Source organism: Halichoerus grypus, chromosome 6 (genome assembly GCF_964656455.1).
Source record: "Halichoerus grypus chromosome 6, mHalGry1.hap1.1, whole genome shotgun sequence".
Classification (NCBI taxonomy): Eukaryota; Metazoa; Chordata; class Mammalia; order Carnivora; family Phocidae; genus Halichoerus; species Halichoerus grypus.
Genome location: NC_135717.1, coordinates 108,539,409 through 108,552,216, shown reverse-complemented (window position 1 = coordinate 108,552,216; position 12,808 = coordinate 108,539,409). Strand labels below are relative to the sequence as shown.

The following is a 12,808-nucleotide window of genomic DNA, read 5'->3' as shown; positions in this document are numbered from 1 at the left end:
ATCTCTTAGGTCCCTAATCCTTTTCTTTTTCTTTTATTATGTTATGTTAATCACCATACATTACTTCATTAGTTTTTAATGTAGTGTTCCATGATTCATTGTTTGCATGTAACACCCAGTGCTCCATTCAGTATGTGCCCTCTTTCATACCCATCACCAGGCTAACCCATCCCCCCACCCCTCTCCCCTCTAGAACCCTCAGTTTGTTTCTCAGAGTCCATAGTCTCTCATGAGTTGTCTCTCCCTCCGATTTCCCTCCTTCATTTTCTAATCTGTCTCTGATTGTTGTTTAACCTACTGATTTTTTATTTTCAATGATTGTGTTTATCATTTATAGGTATTATTCCTGTTTTTTCCTCCAAACTTTCATTTTTATAGTATCTTGTTTCCAACTCATTTTTACCATTTCCTCTTTTATTTATTTAAAGATTTGGGCAAGAATATTCTCATTCTTATTCCAATGATTAAAATATGTATAGTATTCTGAACTCAAACACTATTGTTATCAATCTAACTGCTGATTCTCTCTCATTATGGCTTGCTTGTCATTTCTTACATAATTTCATATTTGATTTATCTAAATTTGTTGGACTCCTGAAGGGGCTGGTTTGAAGGCTTGCTATTTAGAGAGGGTAGTTTTTTGCCTTCGCCAGGGCTGTGAGGAAGAATGTATATTGGTTTATCCAAAAATTGTGGTGCTTTTAGTGAAAGAGTTTTAGAACATTGAATTAGCGTATTGCCAGTAAAGTAAATAGTTTTGATTTCTTCCAATCACTGCAACCTGAATTCTATGTGTAAGGCTTCCAGGACAATAGTGCTTGAATAAAAGTTACTTTTGCAAAAATAATCTCTATACTGTACAAAGACTAGCAGAAATATATCCAAAGTGAAAGGATAGAAATAGCATAAAGGGCAGCTTTGGAAATCAAAGGTGAAAATTACATGGCCAATATGACTCCAGGGTTTGAAACTGTTTACATTACTGGAGGAACAGACAATATGTGCCACTTTTATGGTCTAATCCTTGAGCACCTGCGGACTCAATTAGCGGGTAAAAAAATTGAAGTGCTATAGATTTTTAAACATAAACATTTATGGCTGCTACAGAGACAATGACTTATAAATGATTATTGGACCATTTTCTGTAAACTGTTTTTAGTTGACAACATTTGCTATTCTTTTCCTTATTTCTCAATCCTATCATACATAAACAGATAAAAGGTGGGAGGTGAGTTTTCTCTGGGTAAAAAGCTCCATGAAATCAGATCCGATGTTACATTTTCCTTTGTCTATGTTTTTCCTATATTTAATTCCAGTTTTATATTTAGAAACACTCAGATTTTACTAATTCACTGCCTCTATTCTAAACTCAATTTAAAATAATGATGAAAGGTATAAGCCTAAAATACATTTTTCTCTCTCATACAAATTACTTTTATCAAACTTTACACACATACCCACACTCACCAATACATGATTATTACTACACACACACACACACACACGCACACACACACACACACGGATAGCAGCAATAATTTTCATTATGTATTCATTCCCTTCAAGGTAACATAGGCTAAAAGAAACCACATTACCTAAGTTATGTCTGAATATTTCTATTTTCATTTCATAGGGCATAACAGTTTATGCACTAAGCTAGTTCTATTGCCCAAAAAATTTCTCAGTGATCATCAGGAAATTACTTTCCTCTCTAATCTGTTCACTGTCCCACTCATTGCACTAATTTCAGAATCTGCAATTTAGGTCACTAGAATTAGTGACTAGAATTATTTCATCTCTAATACGGCAAGTTCTTAAAGATATCTAATGTCTAATATGTAACATATTTAATACATTTTTAGTCAGATATATTTTTGAAAGGTTTAGTGAAAATTTAATTTTTCACATGCAATTCATAATTTAAATGAGCTATTAGAGCTCACTACATGGAACTTATTAGGGTTTTTTTTTTTTTTTATTACTAGCATGAAGTGAATATCCCTTAGTTTTTCTTTTTAGAGAGTCTTGATCTAGATGAGGGAAGGAAAGAGAAGCAGGTTAAGTTTCTTGGCCTCTGGGCCAAAAATGGCCTTTTGGGCCATTGCTGGCTTTGGAAATCTGATGAAAATTATAAATCCTCTTCCCAGGGAAATGCCACACACACATGAAATTTTGCATATGATTTCAGAAAGTCCATGAACCTCTTGAAACCTGTCCAAGGAACAGATTATGATTTCCTGGACTAGATGACAAAACATAATTAAGTGGATAAATGGACCAGTAATAATATTACTTGAGGTATGCTATATTTTCTTATATACTACTCATCATTACTATAATAAATATAGAAAATTGTTTAATTTTATATCCCATGACTTAAGTATATAAAGCATATTTGAAGGTCTAATTTATATACATTTTTTGACACAAGCTATGCACATATATATTTGACTATTTTAATTGCAAATTTCTCTTGACATAAAAGGAATACCTTTTAGATTATTAGAAATAAAGTTTGGAGAGTGATTACAACTTGTAGGCTTTTAACAGGGCTAGGTAATACTTTTTATCTACATGTAGAGTATTTTTAATATCCCGCTGTAGTGTAGGGACTTAAAATGTTATATCATATTTCTACTGAGTGCACTTGCCAGGTTCTATTGCTTTAAAGTATTTTTCCTGTAACTAAAAAGCTTAAAGAAAACACTTAATATTTCCATACAATACCTAAAATAGTTTTTTTTATTGGTTTTACCTCTGTAAAAAGAATACACATTAGGATGATTGCTAATTACCTAAGTATGTGTGGATAATACCATTGATGCTCTTTGACTGCATTTGTCTAACTTCCTCTTCCCTCTGAATACTGGGAATTTACCACATTGTAATTACATGAAAACACTGCTGTACGAGCATGGTAACATAACCGCTTTGTTGTTTGTTTTTGTTTTGTTTTGTTTTTAGAGAATGTGGGAGAGGTGGAGGGGGGCAGGGTGGGAGACTCCACACCCAGCACAGAGCCCGACATGGGGGGCTCTATTTTACAACCCCGGGATCATGACCCTAGCCGAAATCAAGAGTCAGGTGCTTAACCAACTGAGCCACCCAGACGCCCCAAACATAATCCCTATTGTATCATAATGTGAATTTTTAAATATGCAAACACTTTCAATTAAATATATACATAGGCTATTTTTGAAAATGGCTTAACAGCTAGTAATCTAACTAGAAAAAACAGTGAGCTAGTCCCCCTCTCTGATGACTCTTGAATATAATAGATGTCCCAGATCATAAAATACTTTTAATAAAAATACAGAACTTAAATGAACTTTCTTCAATTTAGCATAAGGGATATATGGAATGAATGTCTAAGTTCATTTGGATAAAGAAACTTCAGCTGAACTTCTATTACTCTATTGGAGAATATGTTCAGCTGGAATAAAGGGCTTTTCAGCATTTCCCCAGATGGAGAATTGAGGACTCCATATTACCACTGCTCTAGAGGCAACTGCAAGAGATATATGAGGTTGGGTGAAATTATATTAGATCCAAAGGGGTATGAAGACAAACCACAGATATCATCTCATTTACTAATTATTTGTTTAATTGTACAAAAACTGACTGAAAAAGTGTGTAATAAATAATAGCCAATAAATATTTCTAGTAGATGAAATGTGAAAAAATAAAAATTTTAACATAAAAAAAGAATAAAATAAAAATTTTAACATGACACAGACTGATAAAGAGAGCTATGAAACTATGGGATAGAATTCTTCAGCTTACTTAAGGATTAATAAAAAATGCATATGTGAATTTCACAACCTAGTAGAGAAGATAACTCATATGCACAGATAGCTATAAAACACATTAAAGAAAGTATTGACTGCTAATAAAGTTTAGAAGAAAGGGACACGTATTTGGGACATCGGGAAAGGACTCATGAATTTGGCAATGCTTGAGCCTAGCCTTGAAGGATGGCTTAAGATTTGGGCAACAAACAATGACTGTGGGACATGGAAGTAATGCTGTGATCCAAGGAACGGAAGTAGAAACCCTAGGATATTTCTGTGGACGGGTTGGACAGTGGAGTTGGTTACATGGAATGGTAAAAGATTAAAGCTAAAAAGGCTGAAGTTAATACAAGAAGCTTTTTGGTACTTAGCTAAAAGGAGTGGTCTTTGTTCTGTAGGCAGTGAGTGAAGAGCCAACGAATGAAGTTTTGAGCGGGCCTCACAGCTCTACAGCAAAGGTCAGCATTAAGGGGCTGTACTTTCAATAAGGGTGTATTGCCGCATATTCTCAATTATATATAAGAACAAAAGCACTAGCCTAAAAACCAGCAACAAATAGAAACATGATACATGTATAAATTAACTTTTTATTCTAAAATGATAGTGATAAATATGTAACACTTCAAGGTATAGCAAACAGCATCAGTATGTTTTTTCCATACAAAAAAATACAAAAGGAAACAACACTATACTCAACACATGAAAAGTATTACCAGAAACTGAGAACTTCTGGTAAGTACTAAGCTTAAAAGCACAAACATTTAGTAGGAGGTATGTGGTATAAGTTTCTAGAAGATATGTAGTTAGTAAAACAAACAAAATCAGTGTTGTTTACTACTTGTCTGGCATAAATCATTCTTAGGCATGGATGAGGAGCTATTCTCAAGGACCAAGACTCTAAATATATAAGAATTCTTACCAGAGTTACCAGAAGATTATACAATAGTTATGCAAGTCAAATACCTCTGGTTTTGTAAATTTAAAATGTTGAAATTCTTACCTCGAACAACAAGGTCAGCTGAAGCTGAAGAATTGTCCACGATTGTCTGAGCGGTACATGTGTATCTACCAGCATGCTTCAGCTGGGCATTTCGGATAAGCAGTTCCCCATTGGAATCCAGCTGTTAGCAAAAATAGCAGTCATTCACATCACTACAATCCTCACCAATTATATGGCATTTAGGATACAAGAGGTACATTTTTCCCCTAACAATATGAGCACCATTAAAAGGTATCTTTCTTAGATACGCTAATTACGTCCTTACTTAGGTTACTTCAAGTCTGTCTTCAGTATCTCAAGCAAAAAGTAAAGTGAGTGAATTAATTAAGATCCTTTTTAGCCCAAATATCTTTAACATTCTATTATTCCTATTATCAGAAGGAGGGCCATACAGAGATAAACTAAGGGATGAAACTATTTCATTCATAGCTTTTAAAGATAAATGGCAAAGTCTAAAACTCTTCATGCTAAATGTCAATGAAGATAAATGGTATATGGATAGGAAGAATTTGGTTTTGCAAAGCCAATCTAATTGATTAATTTCAAGATGTACTACAGTTAATTACACAAAGATACTAAAAGTGTAAGAAACTGTCAAAATGGACAATTCTAAAATTTTCTGTTTTGGTCGAAACACAAACTCCATGTAAGCAAGGATATTTGTTTTGTTCACTGCTCTATTCCCAGTGTTTGTTCAATATACATTTTTTGAAGAAGGCCTGAGGGACTCTTGCCTGTGAGAGATAAGGCACTATCTCAATGCAATTTCTAAAAATAGCTAGTATTTATTGAATGCCCACTCTGAACCAGGCTCTGGGCTATGCAAGTGTGTGTGTGTGTGTGTGTGTGTGTGTGTGTGTGTGTGTGTGTAATTTCATTCTCTTCTGACTACAGTCCTATAAGATAGGTCCTATTCTGTCCATTTTATTAAAGATAAAGGTGAGACTTAGAGTAGCCAAATAATTTAACTAAGGTCACTGAGCTTGTTTGGTAGTGGGAGCATCCAAAGTCCATGCTCATTATCTCCAAACTATTCATCTAGAGAAAAATTTGGAAAACTCAATTATCTATCATCTATCTATATATCTATCTATCTATCTATCTATCTATCTATCTATCTATCTATTTGAGAGAGAGTGAGAATGAGTAGGAGGGGAAAAGGAGAGGGAGAGAGAATCTCCAACAGACTCCCCACTGAGCATGGAGCCTGATTCAGGGCTCAATCCAATGACCCCAAGATCACGACCTGAGCCGAAACCAAGAGTCAGATGCTTAACAGACTTAACCACTCAGGCACCCCTGGAAAACTCAATTTTTGAGTAGACATTTGGTTTTCTGGACAACTAAGTATACTGATTTACTATTCTAATCATAAAGATCCAGCTATATTAAAAGATGAAAAATTAATGGTTAGGTTAATATTTTACATAATAGATGAGAATATTGTTTATGTAATATAATAGACTTACACATTTTTAAATTTTGATTCTTTTAATGACTGCATGTGGAATGAATGCTCTGCTTCACCATAGGTTTTGCCAGTGGTTCCTTCATATATCAAATTTCCTGCTGGTTTTGGAAAGTGTTTGGGTTTGCTATACTTTTTTAATTAACGAGGTTAAGAATATAGGCATACCTTGAAGATATTGTGGGTTCAGTTCTAGACCACCACAATAAGCCAAGTCAAATCAATTTTTTTAAATTTCCCAGTGCATATAAAAGTTATGTACACCATATTATAGTCCGCAATGGCATTACACTATATTAAAGTATGCAATGGCACTTACACTATATTAAAGTATTCAATGGCATTATGTCTAACAAAGCAACCTACAGGGCCGCCTGGGTAGTGCAGTCAGTTGAGCATCTGATTCTTGGTTTTGGCTCAGGCCATGATCTCAGGGTGGTGAGATTGAGCCCTGCGTGGGGCTCCACACTCAGCATGGAGTCTGCTTGGGATTCTCTTTCCCTCTGTCCCTCCCGCTCATGTGCTTACTCTCTCTCTTTCAAATAAATAAATAAAACTTTTTAAAAAAAGCGATATACATGCATCAATTTAAAAATAATTTATTGCTAAAAAATGCTAACCACCATATGAGCTTTTAGCATGTCATAATCTTTTGCTGGTGGAGGGTCTTGCCTTGATGTTGATGGCTGCTGACTGATGAGTATGGTGGTTGTTGAAGGTTGGAGTGTCTGTGGCAATTTCTTAAAATAAGACAACAATGAAGCTTGCCCCATCAATTGACTCTTCCTTTAATGAAAGATTTCTCTGTAGCATGTGATGCTGTTTGACAGCATTCTACCCACAATGGAACTTCTTTCAAAATTGGAGTCAATCCTCACAAACCCTGCTGCTGCTTTATCAACTGAGTTGATATAATATTCTAAATCTTTTGTTGTCATTTCAATAGTCTTTACAGCATCTTCACCATGAGTAGATTCCATCTCAAGAAACCACTTTCTTTGCTCATCCATAAGAAGCAACTCTTCATCTGTTCAAGTTTCATCATAAGATTGCAGCAATCCAATCACATCGTCAGACTCCACTTCTAATTCTAGTTCTCTTATTATTTTCACTACATTTGCAGTTACTTTCTCTACTGAAATCTTAAACACCTCACAGTCATCCATGAGGGTTGGAATCAAATTCTTCTAAATTCCTGTTCACGTGGATATTTTTGGACTCTTCCCATGAATCACAAATATTCTTAATGGCATCTAAAACTGGGAATCCTTCCCAGAAGTTTCTCAATTTTCTTTGCCCAGATCCATCAGAGAAATCACTATCTATGGCAGCTATAGCCTTATGAAATATAGTTCTTAAATAATAGGACTTGAAATGAAAACACTAATTTGAGAGGATATATGCACCCCCGTGTTTATCACAGCCTTCTTTACAATAGCTACAATATAAAAGCAACACAAGTGTCCTTCTATACACATACAATGTATTATTAGTCACAAAAATGAAGGAAATATTGCCATTTAATACAACTTGGATGTATTATTTGAAGTGAAATAAGTCAGATGGAGAAAGACAAATACCATATAATTTACTGATATATGAAATCTAAAAAACAAAATGAATGAAAAAATAAAGAAACAGATTCTTAAATACAGAGAACAATCTGGTAGTTGCCAAAGGGGAGGTTGGTGGGGGAATGGGCAAAATAGAAGAAAGGGATTATGAGATACAAATTCCCAGTTATAAAATAAATAAGTCATGGAGATGAAAAGTACAGCATAGATAATATACTGTATTATAATATATTACAATAATATTGTAATAATGTTATATGGTGACAGATGGTGACTACACTCACTGTGGTGAACATTGAGTAATGTATAGAATGTGTTGAGTTACTATATTGTACACCTGAAACTAATATAACATTGTACGTCAATTGTATTTCAATAATAAATGTAAAACAATAATAAGGCTTGAAAGTTGAAATTGCTCTTTGATCCATGGGCTACAGAATGGATGTTGTGTTAGCAGGCATGAAAACATTAATCTTGTTGTACATCTCCATCAGAGCTGTTTAGTGACCAGGTGCATTGTCAACAGGCAGTAACATTTTGAAAGAATTTTTTTTTTTTCTGAGCAATAGGTCTCAGCAGTGGGCTTAAAATATTCAACAATACTGAATATTTTAAAATGTTGTCAACAGATGTGCTGTCATCCAGGCTTTGCTGTTCCATTTATAGAGCACAGGCAGAGTAGATTCTGCATAACTCTTAACAGCCCTAGGATTTTCAGAATGGTAAATGAGAATTGGCTTCAACTTATATTCACCAGCTGCATTAACCCCAAACAAGAAAGTCAGGCAGTCCTTTGAAGTTGTGGAGACTTTTAAATAGATATGAAAATCCTAGATAATATCTTCTAATATAAGGTTGATTTGTCTACTTTGAAAATCTGTTGTTTAGTGTAGCCACCTTCATTAATGATCTTAGCTAGATCTTCTGGGTAACTTGCTGCAGCTTCTCCATCAACACTTGCTACTTCACCTTGCATTGTTATGTTATGGAGACGGCTTCTTTCCTTAAACCTCATGAACCAACCTCTGCTAGCTTCACACTTTTCTTCTGCAGCTTCCTCACCTCTCTCAGCCTTCATGCAATTGAATAGAGTTAGGGCTTTGCTCTGGATTAGGGTCTGGCTGAAGGGGATGTTTTGGCTGGTTTGATCTTCTATCCAGACCACTAAAACTTTCTCCATACCATCAATAAGGCTGTTTTGCTTACTTATTATTCATATGCTCACTGGAGTAGAACTTTTAATTTCCTTCAAGAACTTTTCCTTTGTATTCATAACTTGGCTAACTCTTTGGTGCAAGAGTCCTAGCTTCAGGCCTATCTTGGCTCTCAACAGGCCTTCCACTCTAAGCTTAATTATTTCTAGCATTTGATTTAAAATGAGAGATGTGAAACTCTTTTACTTGAACACTTAGAGGCCATCATTGGGTTATTGGCCTGATTTCAATATTGTTGTATTTCAGGGAATACAGAGGGCCAAGGAGAGGGAGAAAGTCAGAACAGCTAGTCTGTGGAGCAGTCAAAACCCACACAACAGTTATTAAATTTGCTGTTTCATATGGGTACAGTTCTTGGCACCCAAAAACAATGACAATAGTAACATCAAAGATCACTGATCACAGATCTAGCAAATATAATAATAATGAAAATTTAAAATATTGTGGGAATTACCAAAATATGATCCAGAGACACAAAGTGAGCAAATGCTATTGGAAAAATGGTGCAAGTAGACTTGCTCAACAATGGGTTGCCACAAACCTTCGATTTGTAAAAACACATTATTTGCAAAGAACCATAAAGTGAAATGTAGTAAAACGAGGTATGCCTGTAACTGCTAGTTATAATGTGAGCAGATTGATTCCATTGGTTGTAACAGAATGCTACTATCTCCATATAAAGAACTGGTCCGTGGCCACATGCATAGTTCCTTGATATTAGCCAGTCTTAGTAAAAATGTAGCTAGAGGTTATACAATTTAATGTCAGTTGGGGGTCTTTCTGTACCTTGAGGTCTAAAAATTTAGTTCCCAAGATTTCTGCAAATTCCTTGGGTAGGAGAGTACTTTCCTTCTGCTCCAATGGTCAGTTACTTCTTTGTCACACCAAGGAGTACCAGACAAGAAATTCAGTCCTTTCCCTATTTTGTCATAAAACTTAATAACACAAAGTACCCTCTAGTAAGTACCCCCATTCCACTGAATGGAAGATGATGGAATTGGCTGTATCCCACAAGGCAGGGCAAATCAACATTGAAAATTACCATTCACTACATATTTTTATTCTTAAATTCCTGTTGGCCATATTTTTACTAGGGATTTCTCAGTGACTTTTCCCTTTGCCAGTGCCCTTGCTGGTACCCACTCCCACTCTCATTTCCTACTTCTCTCTGCTCTTCTCTTCTTGCCCCTGGAAACAGAGAATTATTCTTTTTTCCTCATGTTAAGCTACTTAATTCTATGATTGTTGCTTGGATCAGATAATACCTATTCTTCAAAACCTGACTTTCTGTTCTTAGATTTTTTTTTTCTATTTCTTTATCTCTTACTCCTCAATTCATTTGAATCTGGTCCCCACCTCTTCAATTTATTTTATTTGACTTCTGATAGCATTTGACCTTTTCCCACATATTCAACTTTCTAATCATCTATGACAACACACTTCCCAGAAACTTTGAGGACATTCTCAACCCTCTTCTTCCTCTTCTTCTTCTTCTTCTTCTTCTTCTTCTTCTTCTTCTTCTTCTTCTTCTTCAACTTCCTTATAATTCCATCATAAATTCTTGAATTCATCCATTCCTTCCATCACTACTGTCTCTTTCCTTTTCTAAGCTACCAACATCTCCCACCGAACTACTATTCTCTGTTTGGTCACAACTTCCACCCCTGTTCTATTCTTTTCTCTCCTTGGCACACAGAGTGACATTTTAAAAACACCAATATGACCAACTCACCCCTCTTTGTAAAAATACAACTTACTGAAAGCTTTAAAATTTTTCCTCTTCCTGGAATATGGCCAATCTGGGTCCATTTTCTAAATTCTGTCCAATATTCCAGCTCAGCTAGTGCCATATCATTTACTCTGCTCTCCAGGAGAACATTCCCTTTATAGGACCTTAAATGCAACTTGTTCTCTCCCATCTCTGGTTCTCCATGGTATTTCCTCTCTTAGAATGTGATCCCCTCATATCCCCACACTCTTATCACATTCACCTAAGTAAACACTCTTCACTCACCAATACCAATCTATTCCTCAAGCAAGACTTTCCATTTTCTCTTGTTATATTTTGTCACTGCACCTTTTACCTTATGTCATATAATATATCTCAACAGCAATAAAATATTTGTATAATTATAGGATTAAAGTTGGTCTTCCTAGAGGACTCTTAAGTTTTATGTGAGGATGGGCGCCTGGGTGGCTCAGTCATTAAGCGTCTGCCTTCGGCTCAGGTCATGATCCCAGGGTCCTGGGATCGAGTCCCACATCGGGCTCCCTGCTCAGCGGGAAGCCTGCTTCTCCCTCTCCCACTCCCCCTGCTTGTGTTCCTGCTCTCACTGTCTCTCTCTCTGTCAAATAAATAAATAAAATCTTTAAAAAAAAAAAGTTTTACGTGAGGAGGAATATGCCTGTTTTGTTCATCATTGTATCCCTGTGTTATATATGTGTACAGTGTCTTCTACTAGACTGTAATTTTTTGAGGGAGGAACTAGGTTTTATTTATTATTACATACAAATTACTTATTGTAATATCTGACATACAGGAGGAATTCAGCAAATAAATATTACACAAATGAATTAATAAATACCTATTATCTAAAATATTCTTACTAAATTCTTTTAGTAATTTTGTATGATTTTTTCAGGTAAGATAATGACAATGTTATAAGATAAAATAACTGAATTGAGAACAACTGTTGGTATCCATATACTTGAGATAAACTGCCATTAATAATATATTTCAAACTATTTATGAACTAATTTCATGAGGAAATAAAAGTTTTAGCAATAATGTATAAATTTCTAGAAAAAAAAATGCAGTGAACATATAAGAGAATGGAAACCTCTAAGTTTTCCAACTACCTGTATGCGTTGTAAAGAATTTGGGCTTGCCCCAAGGGAGGTCTGCTATTTCCTCAGCTTCTGGAAGGTAATGTAAAGTGTCTTTCTTTGCCTTGGGTCATACTGGATAGTCTAACAATGTGATTTAGAGTGGGTATTAGAGACTCTTGTATAATATGTTTTAGACTTAGGGTCTGAAATCGTATAGTGACTTAGGGTAGGGGCTTTGGGTCATGTGGTATCAGTCAGTCCAGAGACTGACATTAACCATTTGGGCAATCAATCAGTCATGCCTACATGATTAAGCCCCAATAAACTCTTTGAACACCAAAGCTCAGAGGAGCTTTCCCAGTTGGCAATACTCTGTGCATACTGCCACACACCTAAGCTGATAAAGTAATGCATCTTGACTCCACAGAGACAGAACAATAGAAGCTCTGTATTTGGTACTTCTCTGGGATTCTGCCCTGTGCACTTCTTCTGTTGGCTGATTTTAATCTGTATGTTTTTCCTGTAATAAACTGTAACCATAAATATAACAGCTTTCAGGGAGTTCTGTGAGTCCCTTCTAGCAAATCAAAACTGAGGGTGGTTTTGGCAACCCCTGGAATTTGTAGTTCATTTCAGAAGTGAAGATGGTCTTGGGGATGGTGCCCCTTTGTAGTTGGCCTAACTCTTCATACTGCCTTACTAAATAGAATTCATTTATGAGAGGAGGTAAAGAAATATTATTTTATTATTTATAACTTTTTTAAAAATATTTGAGGCAAGGAGAGAATAAATGTGTGTGTATGGTGGAGGTCATATGTTTTTCTTGAGCTGTCATAAAGGCTAATTGGCACATATTTCTGAGTAATTTTCTAGTGAGAAAAAATAAAATAATTTAAACACTGTATATTTGTAAAACACACTGCTTTAAT

The 12,808-nt window shown here is 35.3% G+C and overlaps 1 protein-coding gene across 3 annotated transcripts in view; it reads right to left on the bottom strand.

Annotated features, from left to right (window-relative positions):
• CNTN1 (contactin 1) overlaps positions 1–12,808 on the bottom strand; it is a 359,923-nt gene that overhangs the window by 102,992 nt on the left and 244,123 nt on the right. For all 3 annotated transcript variants that reach the window (XM_078075893.1, XM_078075892.1, XM_078075891.1), the window contains one exon: positions 4,792–4,912. In XM_078075893.1, the coding sequence (XP_077932019.1) occupies positions 4,792–4,912 (121 nt within the window). The remainder of the gene's footprint in view (positions 1–4,791; positions 4,913–12,808) is intronic.